The sequence below is a fragment of the Schistocerca nitens genome, chromosome 1, assembly GCF_023898315.1.
Source record: "Schistocerca nitens isolate TAMUIC-IGC-003100 chromosome 1, iqSchNite1.1, whole genome shotgun sequence".
NCBI lineage: Eukaryota > Metazoa > Arthropoda > Insecta > Orthoptera > Acrididae > Schistocerca > Schistocerca nitens.
This window is the reverse complement of record NC_064614.1, coordinates 494,961,930-494,981,591: the sequence shown is the minus strand read 5'-3', so window position 1 is coordinate 494,981,591 and position 19,662 is coordinate 494,961,930. Positions and strand designations below refer to the sequence as shown.

Genomic DNA, 19,662 nt, shown 5'->3' with positions numbered 1-19,662 from the left:
CACCAACCATTTCCTTCACCAGCTATCCATAGTTCCTGTTCCTTTACCACATGGTGCCTTCTCCATCACTATTAATGCCACCTCCCTCTACACTAACATCCCTAATGGCTGCGGCCTTGCTGCTATAGAACACTACCTTTCCCGACACCTGACTGACTCCAAACCCACAACCTCCTTCCCGGTCACCATGACCAAAAATACAGCCTCATCCATAATTAGTTCACATTGAAGGCATCACATACTAACATATCAGTGGTACAGCAGTGAGCATGTGCACTGCACCATCCTATGTCAACCTATTCATGGGCCATCGACAGGAATCCTTCCTAACCACCCAGATTGCCAAACTCCTCGGATTCATTGATGAGATCTTCGTGATCTGGTCTGAGGGTGAGCACACCCTATCCACATTCTTCCAGAACCTCAACATGTCCTCCCCCATTTTCTTCACCTGGCCCTTCCTGACCCAACACACCACCATCCTCGATGTTAACCACCACAACAAAGGTGACTACATCAGTACCCCCATCCATATCAAATCTACCAATGACCAACAATAATATTGTGAAGAGGGTAGTTTCTACTCACCATATGGTGAAGATGTTGAGTTGCAGATTGGCAACAAAAAGACTGTCAGAAAGTTAGGTTTCTGACAGTCTTTTTATTGTGCCTATCTGTGACTCACCATCACTGTTATATGGTGAGTAGCAACTATCCTTTTCATAATATTGTTACATGGCATCCTTGATTTTCTATTTTTTGATATCACCAGCAATACCTTCACTTCGGCAGATGTCAACCATTCCATACCAAGAAGTCCCTTTCATACAGCCTAGTCACCCTTGGCCGATGCATCTATAAAGATGAGCACTCCCTCTCCAAATATACCAAGGATCTCACTGAAGCCCTCACAGACCAAAATTACCCTTCCAACCATGTACAGAAACAGATAACCCGTGTCTTGTCTCTTTAGTCCCCTACCACCTCCCAAATTCCCACTGTCCAATCACAAAGGAGCACCTCCCTTGTGACCCAGTACCACCCTCAACGAGCAACTGAATCACATTCTCCACCAGGGTTCTGACCTGTACCATCTGTACCTTTCCCACCACCATTAGGTTTTCTGAATTGCTAAGGTGGGAACTCTCCCTGCAATATTTCTTACTTTCCTGAAACCTACTGGCCTCAGCCTTCACTAGTCCCTGTCGTTCACCCACGTATCCTCTTTCCTGTTCCCACTCAATTACTACAACACAGCCTTCTATTGCACCATCGCACCCACTACTCTACTTCTCTTCCTTCCCACCCTCCCCCCCCCCCCCCAATTCAAATATCCCAATTTCACATAGCAGCTCCACCGTGGCCCCACCACCTTCGTGCATGCCCCCACGAGCAGCACTACACCCTTCCCCCACCCTACATTGCTAACCCTCTCCCCTTCCCAACCCAGCCACCACCTCAACCCCACCACTCACAGATTACTACTTATACCACGAGGCGCAGTTGCTGTGTGCAGTCTGGCCTCCACCGAGACAATGTCGTGTGTGTGTGTTTTCTACTTGAAAAGAAGGTCTTTTGGCCAAAAGGTTAAATGTATAGGCGGTTTTTTGTTGTGCCAGTCTGTGACTCAATGTCTATATGGTGAGTAGTGATCTATCCTTTTCATAATATTGCCAATATTCCATCCTGGATTTTCCATTGTTTGAAAGTTCTCTGTCTTGTTTATATGCCTATTGATGATCCTGTGTCTCAACTATTCAGTGAGTTGTAACCTTTACTCCTTAAATTCTTTATATTCCACCAGAGACTTTCCTACCAAGCTTATAAGGAGGGAGCATGGTTGGGCAGATATTACAGTTTGAGTTGTTTTGGAAAAGTGTAGTTGAAGGGATAGTATAAGAAAAGAATAACATGGCTAGTTTTGGATAAAAATGTATAAGACATAGTCATTGGTGTGGGATGGAGCAGAATGGAGACAGGTGCTGGAAAGTGACAGGAATGAAGAACTGCATCAAACCAACCTTATAGATGATGCCTAAAACATATGGCACATAATAATAATAATAATAATAATAATAATAATAATAACAACAACAACAATAACAATATTCGTCTTTCAACTTCATATATCTCAGTTATGTTTAAAACACTACATTATGCATATTTCTGAATGCCGGAAGGAATTCTTAATAAGAATCTGGAATTCCTGGAAAAACCTGTATGAAGAGGGTACAGAAAAACAGCCATCAGTGTAAAGGTGCATTACTGTATGCAAATCATTTCCAAACATTAAATTGGAGAGGGTTGATCCACAAAGCTTTGAATTTGTAGTGTGACATTTATACTCTTATCCATGTGTAATTTAATTGTATATATTTCTGTTACAGAATCCAAGACAGTTCTGGAATACAATCACAACACCAGTGACAGAGATGTCAGTACCTCTAGCCAGAGCCATCAGTCTCCTCAGAGACGACGAAAACTTCCACAACCGAGGAAAGCCCACCTGTCTTCTAAGTCCCAGAACATTCCAAGAAGACGCACTGTACAACATATAAGACCTCACAGTTCAAGTGGGGATGATGATGGTGATGATGATGACAATGAGGGTGGTGATGATCACCAAGATGATGGTGATGGTGATCGTGATGATGGTAATGGTGATAGTGATGAGGACTCAGTTGGAGAAGGAGAAAAGAAAGAGTGTGAGGAGGAAAAACATGAAGATATGAATGAAAAGTTTAATGATGAAAGGCTACCTGCAGCAGATGAGTCTGAAGTAAATGGTATGTTTCAAGGTGTGCCATATTTATTTGCGTCATTCTGTGTGAAATCAATCAACTGAAAAAAAAAAAAAATGAACCTTGATGATTTTCAATTTGGTAATTTTTTTGTATCTATCAAAATAAGATAAAATCCAAAACTTTTGGACATTTAATTTTTAAGACATTAATTCTTAAAGTTTACAAAGTGTTTGATGTTTGTCTTGCTTGAAAACCTTGTAATTGCCATATCTCACAAACTGTTTGACTTACTGATCTGAAGATAGAACCATTTTTATCAGTTTCTTACGAACTTTGAAAATAAGATCTATTTGATTGTACTTGTGAAGCTGCTAAATTTTCACAGATTTTTTTTAAAAGTCAGAACTTCTTTTTATTGAAAAAATGTCACTCGTGTTAATGTCTTTGCCAAATTTCATGATGGTATTGCAATGGGAAGCTACTGAAATAAATTTTATCTTACTTCATTTGGTTTGTCCACTGCACCACAGCTGCACATGGTTTGCAGACTGGTTCATAAAATTAAAGTTTGAATGAAATTGTCTTGTACTAGTTAAGAACATTCAATTTATTATTTTAACAATGTAGTAAACCATGCCTTATAAAAATGTTTAAAAAGCTTACAGAGTTTATGAAACTTTATTTTCTTCCCAATTTGAAAATAATTTTTTGTTTTGAACAGTGATATCTCAGCAGCACAATGTAATCATAAAAAACTTTTCTAACTTTTGTTATTGTCTAAAAACAAAGATGATGTGACTTACCGAACGAAAGTGCTGGCAGGTCGATAGACACACAAACAAACACAAACACACACACAAAATTCAAGCTTTCGCAACAAACTGTTGCCTCATCAGGAAAGAGGGAAGGAGAGGGAAAGACGAAAGGATGTGGGTTTTAAGGGAGAGGGTAAGGAGTCATTCCAATCCCGGGAGCGGAAAGACTTACCTTAGGGGGAAAAAGGGACGGGTATACACTCGCACACACACACACACACACATATCCATCCACACATATACAGACACAAGCAGACATCTCACAAGCAGACATATTTAAAGACAAAGCTTTGTCTCCAATGTTTAATTAATATTAATGTTATTGTAAAATAAAGATAGAATTAAATAAATTGTTTGTAATCTTTATTGAGCATATGTTGTTATGGCACGTGGTAAAATATTTTACAGTTTACATTGGAAAACCGAATCTGAATTTAAAATGATAACTCTTATAATGCAATAAATTATTAACCACAAAATAAAAAATCCCAGTGGTTTGACAGGATTATTTGGCGTTCACAATGTAAAGTCTAGAAATAAGTCCAAAATCCTACAGACTACATACTGAATGCTGCACTCATCATCAAAATAGAATTTATCTTAATATGTTCCCACTTGAATACCATTGTGAAATTTGGCACATGCATTACCAAGTAGTGTACAACTTAATTTTTTTCCCCAAAAGAAAAAAGATCAGGTTTTGAAATTTTAAGATTTAAAAAAAATTGTTTGAGAAAATTCAGCATTTTTATGAATATAGTGAAGTAGTGCATATTTTTAAAGCTTAAGAGAAACTGAATAAAATAGTGCAAATTTTAGGTCTGAAAGCTAATAAATTTCTGAGCTATGGCTATTTTAAGGTTTCAAAATGTGACAAAAAATCGAACAATTTTAGAAACATCAAGAATTAATAATGCAAAAATGTTTGGTGCAAAACAAATCTTAATTTGAAATTTTTCATGTAAGCGACTTCTCTTATCAATGTACAGAAGAATAACAATATTTGATATGGCATAAACCAGAGCCATTAGTTGATTTCACATGAAGTGATTCACATATGACACAACTATAAACCAGAAAGAGAGTGAAAATCCAATAAAAGATAAAGTGTTTTTAATGGGTGGGAATCACTGTTTATGTTATCAATCAAATTATACATGTTTGGTAATAAAATTCGCACATTAATTGTATCAAACCAGATGAAAGGGACCCACATGTTAGAATGTAGTTCTGAAAGTTTGGATAGTGTTGTCACATTTACTTTTATGTGTATCTTTCAGCAGTACTAAACATTTCACTTTCTTAAGGTAAGTACTTGACAGCAGGTCTGTCTCACAGTTTATTAAATTGCAAAATTGGCAATTATTTCTGCACTTCCATCTGAAGTCTTTCCTCAGGTCTAGATATTGCTGTAACTGTTTGCATGCAACTCAATAAATTTTATAATGAATAAAATATCTTTTATGCTGATATTCAGAGTAAAATCAATATAACATTTACTTTCCATTCACCAAAATATGTATAATGGTAAAGTTGTAATGTGATATCTTACAGGTATGAATGGTAATGTTAACAGAGATGATTTTTGTGCTGATGAAGATGATAATGAAGAACAGAATGATAAAGAAGAATGGAAAACACATTGGGGCATAAAGTGCAACCAGTGTGACCAGATATTTCCTTTCAAATCACAGTTTGATAAACATTACATTAATTCCTATGAGAAGAAACCTGTATACACTTGCTCATACTGTAATAAAATGATGGAGAAATATTCAACATTCAGATCACATTGCTACAGGCATGTTACGGAAGGAAGATACAGGTGAGAAATTATTATATTCACCATGTCCCCAAAATAAAGGTAGCGGGAAACGAACTTCCACCTACAGAATTCTCTGGCTGCAGGAAAGTGGCTTACCTGCACGCTTGGCACAGTTATGTTACAGGACAATCTATCTACAACAGAATAACTAGGCAACACATGAGAAGCAAGAAAAACCATTTAGTGAAATAATGTCCATCAAAATGTACTTAGCTTTTACGTGCAGCAAAATGTGCCAGGCTGTAGTGAAATGATGGCTGATAATTCTAGCATTTCCAAATATGTTTCCACAGCAGCTGCTTAACTGGCTGTGCAATGTGCGGAGGTGTGCCATGCTGCGTAAAAAATGATCCTATCCACACTGTTGAAGGGTTGGAATGATGGTGTTCAAAAGACTCTCAGAGAATTTACCAGTGATGGTACAGGTAACAGGACCTGCAAGATCCATGTCATTTAAAAAAATCTGGCCCTTCGTAACCTGTTAGTTCATCCCTATGAAATCCCCAAACCACCTTCCCTACCCTCTGGCTCCTACCCTTGTAACCGCCCCCGATGTAAAACCTGTCTCATGCACCCTACAACCACCACCTACTCCAGTCCTGTAACCCGGAAGGTGTACACAATCAAAGGCAGAGCCACGTGTGAAAGCACCCACGTGATTTACCAACTGACCTGCCTACACTGTGACGCATTCTATGTGGGAATGACCATCAACAAACTGTCCATTCGCATGAATGGACACAGGCAGACAGTGTTTGTTGGTAATGAGGATCACCCTGTGGCTAAACATGCCTTGGTGCACGGCCAGCACATCTTGGCACAGTGTTACACCGTCCGGGTTATCTGGATACTTCCCACTAACACCAACCTATCCGAACTCCGGAGATGGGAACTTGCTCTTCAATATATCCTCTCTTCCCGTTACCCACCAGGCCTCAATCTCCGCTAATTTCAAGTTGCCGCCACTCATACCTCACCTGTCATTCAACAACATCTTTGCCTCTGCATTTCCGCTTCGACTGACATCTCTGCCCAAACTCTATGTCTTTAAATATGTCTGCTTGTGTCTGTATATGTGTGGATGGATATGTGTGTGTGTGCGAGTGTATACCTGTCCTTTTTTCCCCCTAAGGTAAGTCTTTCTGCTCCCGGGATTGGAATGACTCCTTACCCTCTCCCTTAAAACCCACATCCTTTCGTCTTTCGCTCTCCTTCCCTCTTTCCTGATGAGGCAACAGTTTGTTGCGAAAGCTTGAATTTTGTGTGTTTGTTTGTGTTAGTTTGTGTGTCTATCGACCTGCCAGCGCTTCGTATGGTAAGTCACATCATCTTTGTTTTTAGATATATTTTTCCTGCGTGGAATATATATTTTCTGCCACTAAAAGTGCCAGCTAGTGGTAACATTTTTGTTAAACTTCCTTTTGTTTCCATAATATTTACCCCCCTCTTTGGTAATATTCTGTTCAAATTTGGTGTCATGCTGAACAGAGGTTTATTTCTTACTGTGTTTTAAAACTGGAACTTTAATTATAATCATCTTATGTATTAAATGGGAGCCTTATTTTTGATATGCAGAAAAGCACCAAGATCATGTTTCCAAATTGTACAATAGCTGCCCCATACACTTGCTTGTACAGAAATGTTTAATTATGTTTATCATGCAGATAAGATATTTCATGATTAAAAATTGTCAGGTGGAATTATATTTAGAAGAATAGGGAGAAAAGTGATCAGTTCAATTTCAGGTACAGTAAAACAGAACTTTAGACTTTACTTATACTGTTTAATGGTGGGGGGGCAGATAAGTAAAATTCACTTTGAGTGTTTGTCATTCGTAATATTCATTGTCATTGTTTTGTAATAACTTGTGTGAATCCGTAGCCAGTGACATATCGTCATTTTATCTGGTAAAACAGAGGAATTGGTATAAACTGCAACCACAGAGCCATACTTGGTAGGATGTAAAATTGCAAGAGCTGTTGAAGGATTAGTGAGCAAATTCAGGGTAAGAATTACTTGCAGCAGTGGCTTCTTTGTGTAAGTGGCTGCTGAGATGCTGGGTTTTATACTGGTGGTGTGTTCTGTGAATAAATAGAACAGTTTTCTGTGACAGATCATTTGCTAGTGTCATATATTTTCACAAAAAGAAAGAATGGTGGAACAGTATATTGACCATTATTTTTGTGCAGAATGTCAATTAGTGAGTCAAAGTTTGTCGTTGCTAGTATGATTTCAGTGTCAGTTACAGCAGTAAAGCCAACTGGCTTCTAGATCAGTGGTAGTCAACCTGGTCTTACCTTCACTAATAGAAATTCCAGTTTTCATGGTGGGCAATGGGCAATTGGGAAGTTAAAGATACATTCATTAGGCTTTCATAAAATTTTGATAAAGTATTTGTTAAGTAATTGTTATTGTATGCTTTAACATACTGCAATTCTGCTATAAAAATTTTATAATTTAAAGTTACTTTCCTATTTTAAAAATAATAGTTATTCTGGAACTAATGGGTGGTTAGAAAATTTCCTGCTAACAGAGGTACAATAGTGGGCAGTAGGCAAAAAAAGTAGACTATCCTGTTCTAGGTTATCATTTGCCCATTACTATTTATGTTTCTCCCTGTGTACAACTGTACAACTGACTATGATACGATATGACTTGTTGATACTTCGAGCTTCTGTCTACACAACATGAGTTACATAGTACCCATGTTATGATGATGATGATGATGGCGGCCACAATGACGTTGAAAGACCAAGATGATACTGGAAGCAATTTGAAATAGATTATGAAAGAAGTACATGTTTTTTAGATTTTTGTTTCTGTTTTAGTTGATTATGTACGGCTTTATGAACTTATGATTCCTTGCAGGTGTGATTACTGCCAGAAAGGCTTCAGTTTAAGGAGTATGTTACGTGTCCATGTGTTGGCAAAGCACACAACAGTAAAACCATTTATCTGTGAAGAATGTGGTAAAGGTTTTGTTACGAGACCAGGTCTCAATATCCATCTCAAAAAACATAAAAGTGATGAAAAGATGGAGTACCCCTGCACTGACTGTGGTAAAATGTAAGACATCTTATTTTTGAAAATTTAATTTTGCTTTGTACCAAAGAATGTATTTTTGTTACATCCCTCTTACACTCCCCTACCTCCTCTCCTCCCCCATTTTTCTCCTCTGTAATTTTTCTCAACGAGAAACAGAAACATATTCTTTACATTGTGAAAATTAGTATGATCAAGCTGTTGTTTGTGTTTCTTGAATTGTATAGATAATGAATGAACTTACGAAATGTAGAGTGAAATTGTCATGATTTTTATATAAGTCAATGATTATGGCTTTCATTGGAAGGCATACAAGTATGTACAGTCAACAAAGCAAAACTGTTCGCATGGGAAATGGCCAAATTCTATGGTGGCATTCTCAGCATGTACACCCACATCACAAATTGTGTGAACACTTTTTTCCTATTAATGCCCATATTGGGTTATAGTGACATCATCATACAAGTGAGATATACTATATAGAACATAGGAAATTAATACCTGTTAAACATTATACTTGGACATATAGGACGTAAACAGTGATCACAAAATATGTAGTGATTAGACCAACAGTGATCCTTTCCCATATTTATTTGGGAACTCTAAAATTCACTATCATCCTCAATTTTGAAGACAGTCAGGTCCAAATTAAGTTGCTGAAGATGAAGTTATGTCTGTATGCATAAAACTGTTCGTAGAAGTTGCAAACAGAATGAGGAAATAGATGTTAAGTGTTAATTAGCATGAATTCCATAAATAAAATTTAAAGTGCAATGACTTCATGTAGACTTCCAATTAACAAACATACAGTTATACCAAATGTTGTAATATAAAGAGGAGTAATGTGGGACTAGGGAAGTTTCTCATATGGAATGAGGCTTGTACATCCACCCAAAACAAGAGACTGTGATGTGGCCAACAAATGAATGTTGCACCTTGTATTGGTGGATCATAGTGTGTTCTCCAAGGCCTGCAGACCATCACAGGAACATCATTCACTGAGCTAAATAGTGCTCATCTGAAAAGATGAAGTGATGTCAGGCACAGTCTACATCCAGTTCAGCAAATGCAATGCTATAATGTTTGTGACCATCAGAGAGGGCTACTTTATTTGCAACCCTGCGGGCTCTAAGCCCAGCATCCTGTCAGCAGTTGTGAATGATTTGATTATCCAGGGAAATTGATCTCATTTTTTAGTCTGACGGTATTTAGAAACAGATATTCCATACAGGTGTCTACTTAAACATTGTTTTGCTGAGGTGTCAGCCCCTTGCTGAAGCCATTGCATAAATCCAGCCAATTACTCCTCTCTTGTGGCATCACTTTATCCCCTTCTGGGCAAAGTAAGGTTCAAAACCACACCTAGCTGCTGGTTTATGTTCACTGAAGCCACTGTTCTGGATGAGTGCCAGAACACTATGTCTTGTAGCCTGCGTATGCTGGGACATCCTGACAGTAAATGATCATTTGTCACATACCTGTCTGTGGCACATTATGTTATCATGTTCAGCATACCTCAGGTAAATTTATGTTCCACCTGCAACCCTCCAATAAACAATACAGTGAAAAAAATGGTATTGAGGGGATGTGAACCCCAACTACTTCAGCGGAATTTCGGAGACTCAAATGCTACTATGTGGCGACCATGTAACTATACAGATTTGTTGTTATTTCTGTAGTCGTGGCGAAAGCAGCTCAATGTAGCATAAGAGTATAAGATTAAGTGTTACAATGTATATATCAAATAATATGTGGTAATTGTATTCAGTCAGAGTAAATCAGAAATGTATAAGTAAAATCATTACAATAAGAAGGAAACAAGTACACTGAAAAAAGTGTGTTACCCTACATGTGGTGCTGCCGCTGTTACCAGTGTTTGTCGCATTACCACTACTGCAAGCTGTGTACAACCGAAGGTGCCAGAGCGTATCATGACATGCTAACAGTATTGTCTTATAGACTGTACAGTGTGCTTGTAACTAGTCTTGTCACCAAGATGCACTGTGATACGTACAGTTTAACGTAAATGAAATGTATTGTTGTTGCCCAAAGAGTAACGTTACTAATAAAATCAGTGCAGTAATGGACCTTGAAAATGTCATATTATTTGATAAACAAGAGAGAATTGTGAGAATGTAAATTCATTACTTTCAACTTTGTGTATTTCAATTTTAGCTTACACACTAGAGGTGGTCTGACAGCTCATCAAAATGTTCATAAATTAGGTCGACGTTTCATGTGCGATGTTTGTGGGAAGACTTTCACACAGAAAGTAAACATGCAGCAACATGTGAAGCATCACACTGGGGAACGTCCATACGCCTGTGAAAAATGTGGAAAGTGGTATGAATTTATCCCTAAATATTTTTTTTTTAAGTGTGTTGATTTCATTTTTGGACTCAAATACTTCATTACGATGAAAAATTCTTATAGTTTTATTTTTTCTTTTGTTTCAGCTTTGCTGAAAAATCACACTTAAATCGTCACTACAGCTTTCACAGTGAGAAGAGGCCTTATCAGTGTCCTGTCTGTCAAAAAATGTACAAAACTGAACGGTGCTTGAAGGTCCATGCCATGGTTCATGCTGAAGCGAGACCTTATGTTTGCACATATTGCAATAAAGGATTCCTGAGCACTACAAAATTAAAGGTATTGTATTGCTCGTATCACAGCCCCACACAATTTTGTATTCCTATTGTATATAATAGAGCCCTGTCAGAAGCGTGTAGTATAACAACTGAAAAGACTTTATAAGGCATAAATGAAGTAGCTCACCTTAGCAAGATAATGAAGGAATGATGACAGAAAAATGGAAACATTTTGTGGGATGTTGAATAAAACTGAGCATTAGTTCTACATAATTTTCCTTTTATCAGATAAACATTACATTTTTATGGATAAATAACAGCTGTGTATTTCAAATTTCCACCACTCCTAGTTGAGTATAAGATAATGAAGAGTGAGAAGTTAACAATGCAGAGAATGAAGAAAAAAATGAATGTTAAAGAGACTAGCAGTGTAGGGAGAGGGATTGTGCACATTGTATCTGTAACATTCGTTAAGTAGCCTGAAGTGATCTTTCGTTGTTTTATAATGGAGGTGCCTCTTATGATCCAGGGCCGGTTTTTGCTGCCACTCATACAGTACTACAAATTTTAAATAGTTAAGTTGAGGCAAATAATGATTATAGATATGTACAATAGTAAGCACAATGCAGAACCTTATTAGAAGACACCTCCGAGGTAAGATATATTGGTATAGGAGAATAAATACAAGTAGGGATTACTGCAAGAAACACTAACATTTAAAGATGAAATGTCAGTTGCCCTGAAGTCAACATGCCATACAAAGAACATCAATCAAATTCAGAAATGTAATAATGTCCCAAGAATGCCCACTGATGATCTTTTAATAGAAGGTGTGATTCTGTGTAAAAACAATACTTCAGTCTGTGATGGACATACCACACGGGCAGCATGAAGTGGGCTAAAATTGCCACAGCCTCTTCTGGAAAGAAAGCAACCAGTGGGATAATAGGTGTCACCTTTCGTAATGCTGTATCTTCTGAATCCTGCGCATTTGGATGGGACCTCAAATGCCCGCTTCCTCCCTGTAGTTTCATAGGATATTTTGATATCTATCTCCAAGTGACAGCTAGTTTACGTTTTTTAGCACCCTCATGGCATCTCAGGAGCAAACAAACCTGTGACCATTTGTGCTGCCATTCTTCATACATGTTCAATATATCCTATTGATCTGACTCCATGGGCCCTCCCAACACTTGAGTAATATTCGATGATGGGACCACAAGTGTTTTGTAAGCAGTCTCCTTTGTAGACGGGTAGCATTTTTCCAGTATCCTATCACTGAACCAAAGTCTGCCACCTGCTTGACTTAGAATTTACAATGAGACCTTGCAGACTGGCCCTCCTCAATTTTCGTGATACCTATAGGATTTGAAGGTCAGTACCCAGACATCAATTTCCCAAAGCAGTACAGCACAATTCTCAAAAAGACTTAAACAGCCATCTTTGAAGATCAGAAGATTTCTGAATGTGGTGAAGTACAAAACATTTCTATCTATTTACTGTAATTGTCAATAGATCAGTGTATAATGTAAGAGTCTGGTAATTGTGTTGTCACTAGTTTGAATCTTGCAAGCAACAACTTTTTTTTTACTTTTATTTCAATTTCATATTTGTTAACAAATAAGAAATAATATGTATTTAATATTTTTAAATAAAAATACTGACTTTTATTTTTAATTACTAAATTAATGTATTCACAGTAAACTAATCATAGGTACTATGCTTTTTCATCTGATGACACAAGCAATTTTACATTTATGAACATGTAAAGCAAATTTTCAATATCTGCACCACATTGATATCTTATCAAGATCTGACTGAGTATTTATGTAGCTTATTTTCAGACAATACTTTGTTACAGATAACTTCATCACCTGCGAACAATCTGAGGGCACTATTAATATTGTCTGCTATGTCATTAATATACAAAATTAACAGCAATGATTCAAACATCCTTTCCTGGGGTATTGTTGGTGTGATACTGACTCAAATGTTTTTCAGAAGTCAAGAAATACTGCATCTGCCTGACTGACTTATGCCATTGCTTCTATGATGTCATCAGAAAAGTGGAGTTTGGTTTCAAATGACAGATTTTTTCAGAAACTGTGCTAATCGACATAGAATATGTCATTCTGGTTGAGATAATTCATTATATGTGAGCTCAGAATATGTTATAAGATTGATCAACAGGTGAATGTGAAAGGTATTGGGTCACACTTTTGTGAATCACTTCTGCCTCTCTTCTTGTTGGTGGATGCAGTGTGTGCTTTCTTCCAAGTACTGGGCAGTTACTCATTTGAGGGATGCATGGTTTTACAGTTAAAAAAAGGGGGTTCACTCAAATGCAAATTCTGTGTGGAATCTGATAGAAATTCCCTGGAGCTTTATCCAATTTTAGTGATTTCAATCGTTTCTCAACACCACTGACACTACTATCTATATCAGTCATTTTTGCAGTGGTGCAAGAATTAAACGAGGGCAGTATTCCTGGATCTTCATGTACAAAAGAACATTTTGAAAATGAAGTTAAACATTTCTGCTTCTCCTTTGCTACATTCAATTTGGTTCCTCTGTCATTCTCGAGCATCAGGACACAAATTTTGGTGTTATTGACAGCCTGTACATATGACCAGAGCTTATTTGTGGTTTGTGAGAAGTATCTTCATGGATTCTGCTAAGGTAATTGTTGAAGGTTTTTGCACTACGCATTTTGACAACGCAATTTAACATTTGTCTGACTCCGTTATGCAATAGTCATTGTTTCTTTAGAAGTTCCTTTACAGAGACTGTATGCTATGGAGGGTTCCTCCTATCATGAACTGTTGACTAAGTACACATTTATACACATTTATGTAGTCCATATTCTTCTAACTTTTGGCCACAGTTCCAGGAGATGCTTCTGCCCTTGGCAAAATATTTCTAGTTCTTCCACAAGATGTGACATTACTGCTTCGTTATCTCGCTTACAGAAGATGTAAATATTTCTCATTATTTAGCTGTCCTTTGTAGCTTGGTAACCATTATTGCTATAGCTGCTTCATATCACTAATACCAGTTTCAACATGGTCATTCTCAAAGAGGTCAGGTTTGTTTGTTGCCATTATATCCCATACTAGCTTTGCCTCTTTTGTCTTTTGCAGTGCAATGCCTCTTTTTCTATATATGTAGGCGCGCGCGCGCACACACACACACACACACACAGAGAGAGAGAGAGAGAGAGAGAGAGAGAGAGAGAGAGATCCCTTCTTCTAGTCAAGTTGTGCCACAAACTCCTCTTCTCCCCAATTATATTCAATACCTCCTCATTAGTTATGTGATCTACCCATCTAATCTTCAGCATTCTTCTGTAGCACCACATTTCGAAAGCTTTTATTCTCTTCTTGTCCAAACTAGTTATCGTCCATGTTTCACTTCCATACATGGCTACACTCCATACAAATACTTTCAGAAACGACTTCCTAACACTTAAATCTATACTCGATGTTAACAAATTCCTCTTCTTCAGAAACGCTTTCCTTGCCATTGCCAGTCTACATTTTATATCCTCTCTACTTTGACCATCATCAGTTATTTTGCTCCCCAAATAGCAAAACTCCTTTACTACTTTTAAGTGTCTCATTTCCTAATCTAATTCCCTCAGCATCACCCGACTACATGCCATTATCCTCATTTTGTTTTTGTTGATGTTTATCTTATACCCTCCTTTCAAGACACTGTCCATTCCATTCAACTGCTCTTCCAAGTCCTTTGCTGTCTCTGACAGAATTACAATGTCATTGGCAGACCTCAAAGTTTTTATTTCTTGTCCATGGATTTTAATACCTACTCCTAACTTTTCTTTTGTTTCCTTTACTGCTTGCTCAATATACAGATGAATAGCATCAGGGAGAGGCTACAACCCTGTCTCACTCCCTTCCCAACCACTGCTTCCCTTTCATGTCCCTCGACTCTTATAACTGCCATCTGCTTTCTGTACAAATTGTAAATAGCCTTTCGCTCCCTATATTTTACCCCTGCCCCCTTCAGAATTTGAAAGAGAGTATTCCAGTCAACATTGTCAAAAGCTTTCTCTAAGTCTACAAATGCTAGAAACGTAGGTGACTAGCATTGTTTTTTCTAATGTGTTCCACAGTCAGCAGTTGGTTGTGCCTTGTCCCCGAATTGGCTGTCAAAACAGTCTATTCAGCATGTTGAATGAAGCCTCCAGGCATACACACTAAGTGCATCGGGTATTCCTTCTCATACCTTTCTGGCATTTCCCTAAGGGGGGACCATTATTCACTGCATGTTTGTGAACTGCTGATGATTAACGGACCCCTGCCCTTTTGTGCTCACCTCCCCTTGACATGAAATACAGCAGGCTTCTCAACAGGTGAAGTATGTTCAATGGTTTTAGTTTCTTTAGGAAACAGCAATTTGAATTTGTTGATAAAGGGAATGTGAGCAATACGCTGAGTTCTCTCTGTTCTCTTCCTCCCCTTAGAAGGGCCCCTAAACCTATCACCGACATGCCACTCACAGTCATGTGGACATGTACTCCCTGTGGAGCAGACAACATCCACAGGATAGTGTAGCATTGGATGTACCTCTGCTATTTCTGGTACATGTTTCTTGGTAGCCCTCTCAACAACCCCTTTGCAGTAGCTTCCAGTCACTTGAAAACAGTCAGCCCAATTTCCAGTTGCTTGCAAACAGCAACTGTAGCGTCCCATTCCTAAGGACGACGTAGTTGGGCTGTATTGTGGGTGGTTCATTATGGAACAGTAATAGAACAACTTTAATTTAAGCTTGTTGGTTCTCTCTTTATTTTTGAATGTGTTATGTTACAAAGAATACATATTTAATTTAAGAACTGAAACAATGTACACCCAATAAAGTTATTTCTGTTTTGACAAAGGAAAAGATATCCTGAATGAAATTTATCAGTTCCCTGAAACTATGTGAAACTTTGTGATTTTTTGTTTTATTTTATTTAAAAAAATATTATTGTGACTAAAAACTTGAAAATGTGGAATTTATTATGAATACAGATAATATACACTGATGTTGGAAGGGGAAATTAAATGTTTCATTATAAGACAATTATAGTAAGTGTAAAGTGCTGTACCAAGAAACAGCAGTTGCCTTTAAAAGAGCTTTGTTCACATTGCAATCATATACTTTCAAACACTTCCTTGGAACAACTAGTCAATGAGTGAGAAAAGGGCGAATGTTGCACTAATTACATAAATAGCTACAGTAAAATTAAGGGAATGTGATCTTCGAAACAAGATGCTGCTGAGGAAATTTGTAGAACGTGATTCTGTCTCCTTGTAATTTTGCAATTTTATATAGTGGTACTTTGCTGACCTGGAGTACCAACTTGTTTTCTGTGGACGTGTACTATTTTCTATGCTATTTAATTTCCATCATATATATAAATATGAATAACCTGAACTTTAAAAAGCAAAGCTTAGTCAAAAGTTCAATGCTGGTAAACAATACAGCAGTGGAAAACTGTGTAAAATAAATGATAATGAATAATTATGTCAAATATTGAATACATTTTGTGTGTGAACTCGGGATACTATTAATTTGCAAATCATGCATCTTACCATAGTACATTGGCTTCCCTTCATATAGTGCTCAGACTTCTGGTTTCGAAAATGTGTTCCTTAATTGCTGATATGTTTCATATAACTAACTTGTTTCTTTTCTTTACCTCTTAAATATACATAGCAACACTACAATATCCACACAGGCGAGAGGCCATATGCGTGCAAATTCTGTGAAAGAACATTTACAAATTACCCCAATTGGCTGAAGCATACACGTAGACGTCATAAGGCTGATCCTCGAGGAGGTGTAATGCAGCAGCAGTCACAGCAGCAGCAGGCGCAGCCACAGCCACAGCAGGCACAACATATCATGCAGCCACAGGTACCAAAAAATTAATGTAGAAACATAAGTTAATGAAATATTGCATAGGTTATCAACCCAGCTCATTATCTGAGCTAATTTGGCAAATTCACAATCCAGAATGAGTTGCAGATAATTGACTAGTTACCTTCTAAAAATAAAATAAAAAGATCAGGACCAGAAACATTTTAGTTCATTAGACATTTTTATTAACAAGTGTTTTTTCAAATATGTGCCTTGTAGTGCATAGCTAGCCACATGTTGAGCAAATCATTTGCCATTGAGCTCCTTTCTAATGGAAGTCGTGTATTACCCGTATGATTCTGTGCCAAATATATATTGAAAGCAGCAGAAAATTGTTAACAGGTTCTGTTCAATGTGAGTTCTGTAGCTTTGCCCACCATTGTTTTGCAATAAGCTATTTTTATCCAGTTTCACTCTAAATTCCTAATTCCTGTAATCATCAGAACTCGCTCATATTTACTCACCCAAAAAATTGCAATTCAGTTTGAATCTCTTCCTTTGGTATGATTTGGTGGAGATCACACAAAGTTGCATAATACTAAAAATTAGCTGAGTTGTAAAGTTCTCCAGTCATTCTTCCTGCAGTTGATGGTAGTGAGAGTCTGATATATATAATGGAAATCAGTGAATCCTAAACTTAGCTATTACATTTTAAAAGCTGCCGCAAGGGCCTTCAAATGGCTATGGAATAAGAGTAGTATTAATCTCTTGGTTGTATGGTTGCATTAACACAATGTAAATTTTGATAATGCTTTATCAAATTCCTAATAGCTCATAACGTTTCACCATAAAAATGTTAAAGATTTTCTAATATCGTGCTTACTCCAAGCATTAATAGATATCTAATCTACGTGTCATTTCCACATTGTCATATTTCATAATTATTTACTTGGGTATATATCATTGCATTTCACTATTCATGTTTAAAAACAGTGTGCTCTCAGTAGAGGTTATAGTGATTTCAAACTCAGGAAGCCAAACTGAACTTATTTGAATTCAAACTGCAACATGAGTCATTATAGCATCTGATGTCTCCAGCATTAGGAGGCAAAAAACCAGGCACAGAAACATCCCTCAAGCCATGATCTAGTACCCATGTAACAAAATGCAAATACAGGCCATGAAAGTCAGCATTATATGATCAATATAACATTTTTTAACTTTTCATCATTAGGGCTCTTGGTAGACTGAACTCTACTTGTGTCTTCATGTCTTGCCATCATAGTAAGGTTTACTGTTACTTTCATGTAGTAATATATTCACTTATTTTGACAATTTCCTGACAAATGATCAGGGTAGTGAGTATTATATTCAGATGTTTTATGTTTTTTTTATATTATACTTTCTGACTTGTTCCACACCCACGAGAGTCACCTCATTTTTGGGTCTTTGGAACGAAAACTAGATCTAATCTAATCTAGTCATAGTATCACAGTAAAACAAATCATAGGAAGTTCTTCCTTTCTGTTTAGTCTGCTTATTCACAGTCTGGTTGGAGCATAATACTATTACTAATCATTTCCCCTTCCCTTAATTATTTTGTCTCTTTTTGAAACATGTACTTAAAAAGGTGGCTGTGGTGGTCTAGCGGATAGAGCACTAGGCTCCGGCCCAAGGTCTGCCCTCCAGGATGGCCCGGATTCACTCAGCTTGCTATCAAATGAGTGTTGACCATCTCTCCCAGGGAAAAAAGGCAGTCAGGGCAATGGAACTACCACCTTTCCGCTCCTAGTGCCATTGTGAAGAACCCTCGTGTGGGCCCGGGGGTTAGAATAGGCCCTATGTTTTCCTGCCTGTTGTAAGAGATGAATAAAATGAGTCCACACCTTTCAGCCTTTATGTGATGGTCCCCTGTAGGTTTTGACCTCTGTTTTGCAGAATTTTTCCAAAGAGCGAGACAATTGGGGGAGGGTGCCTTACATGGTGCATCGTGCCCATTATGCATTGAGATTTGTTGCCCACTCTCTCATCGTGGCATTGCAGTCCTGCTCATCCTCCATCTCTTGAGTGAGGACACCTTCCGGAGTGCATTTTCTTCCACCCACTATGCAGTGTCATTTTCTGCGCCAACGAGAAGCATGGAATTCTTTGCACCTCATATCCAGCACAGTAGCCAGTCCGTTGTGGTTGGGCCGCCATGTACCCTATTGGTTGTAGCCCCCTGACTACACAGAGATCGCTCTGCTGATGCATGCACCGTTAACTCCCCATGTATGCCAAGGAATAGATGCCCGTCACCCTAGGGCATCAGGACTCCCGCAATGGTCATCCTGCCTGGTGGCCTTTGCTGCGGCTGGGTGGCAGCCATGGGGAGGGCCCGTGGTCAGAGTGGGTGGTATGAGGGCAGATGATGCACGATGAAGCGCACCACATCATCACTAGCTGGTGATCAAATGTCAGCAGTCTCTAAGCATTCCAAGTCTCAGTACAATGCAAGGAAGTGTGATCCTAAATTGTTCCCCTCCATGGCACACCATGGTAGGAATGCCAGGCTAACGATGGTAGCAAACCTTATTCGCCCCAGTACCTCATATGTACGAGAGCTGATGGGGCTCCTTTGTCTCAATGAAGCCTCAGTTTTTTGTGGAGCATTTAGAGGACAAGTTTGGGAGGTGAAGAGCTTGTCCAAAATGCTGTCAGGGTCAGTCTTGATAAAAATGGCATCCTCTGCCCAGTCATGGGCATAACTCACTTGTGACAAACTGGGGGATGTTTCCGTTACCATC

General features: G+C 38.1%; 1 protein-coding gene across 1 annotated transcript in view; it reads left to right on the top strand.

Moving 5' to 3' along the window:
- LOC126252684 (zinc finger protein 543-like) overlaps nucleotides 1-19,662 on the top strand; it is a 52,479-nt gene that overhangs the window by 13,062 nt on the left and 19,755 nt on the right. The window contains exons 4-9 of the mRNA XM_049953591.1: nucleotides 2,388-2,786; nucleotides 5,114-5,384; nucleotides 8,253-8,450; nucleotides 10,602-10,769; nucleotides 10,883-11,075; nucleotides 16,733-16,933. Coding sequence (XP_049809548.1) covers nucleotides 2,388-2,786; nucleotides 5,114-5,384; nucleotides 8,253-8,450; nucleotides 10,602-10,769; nucleotides 10,883-11,075; nucleotides 16,733-16,933 — 1,430 coding nt within the window. The remainder of the gene's footprint in view (nucleotides 1-2,387; nucleotides 2,787-5,113; nucleotides 5,385-8,252; nucleotides 8,451-10,601; nucleotides 10,770-10,882; nucleotides 11,076-16,732; nucleotides 16,934-19,662) is intronic.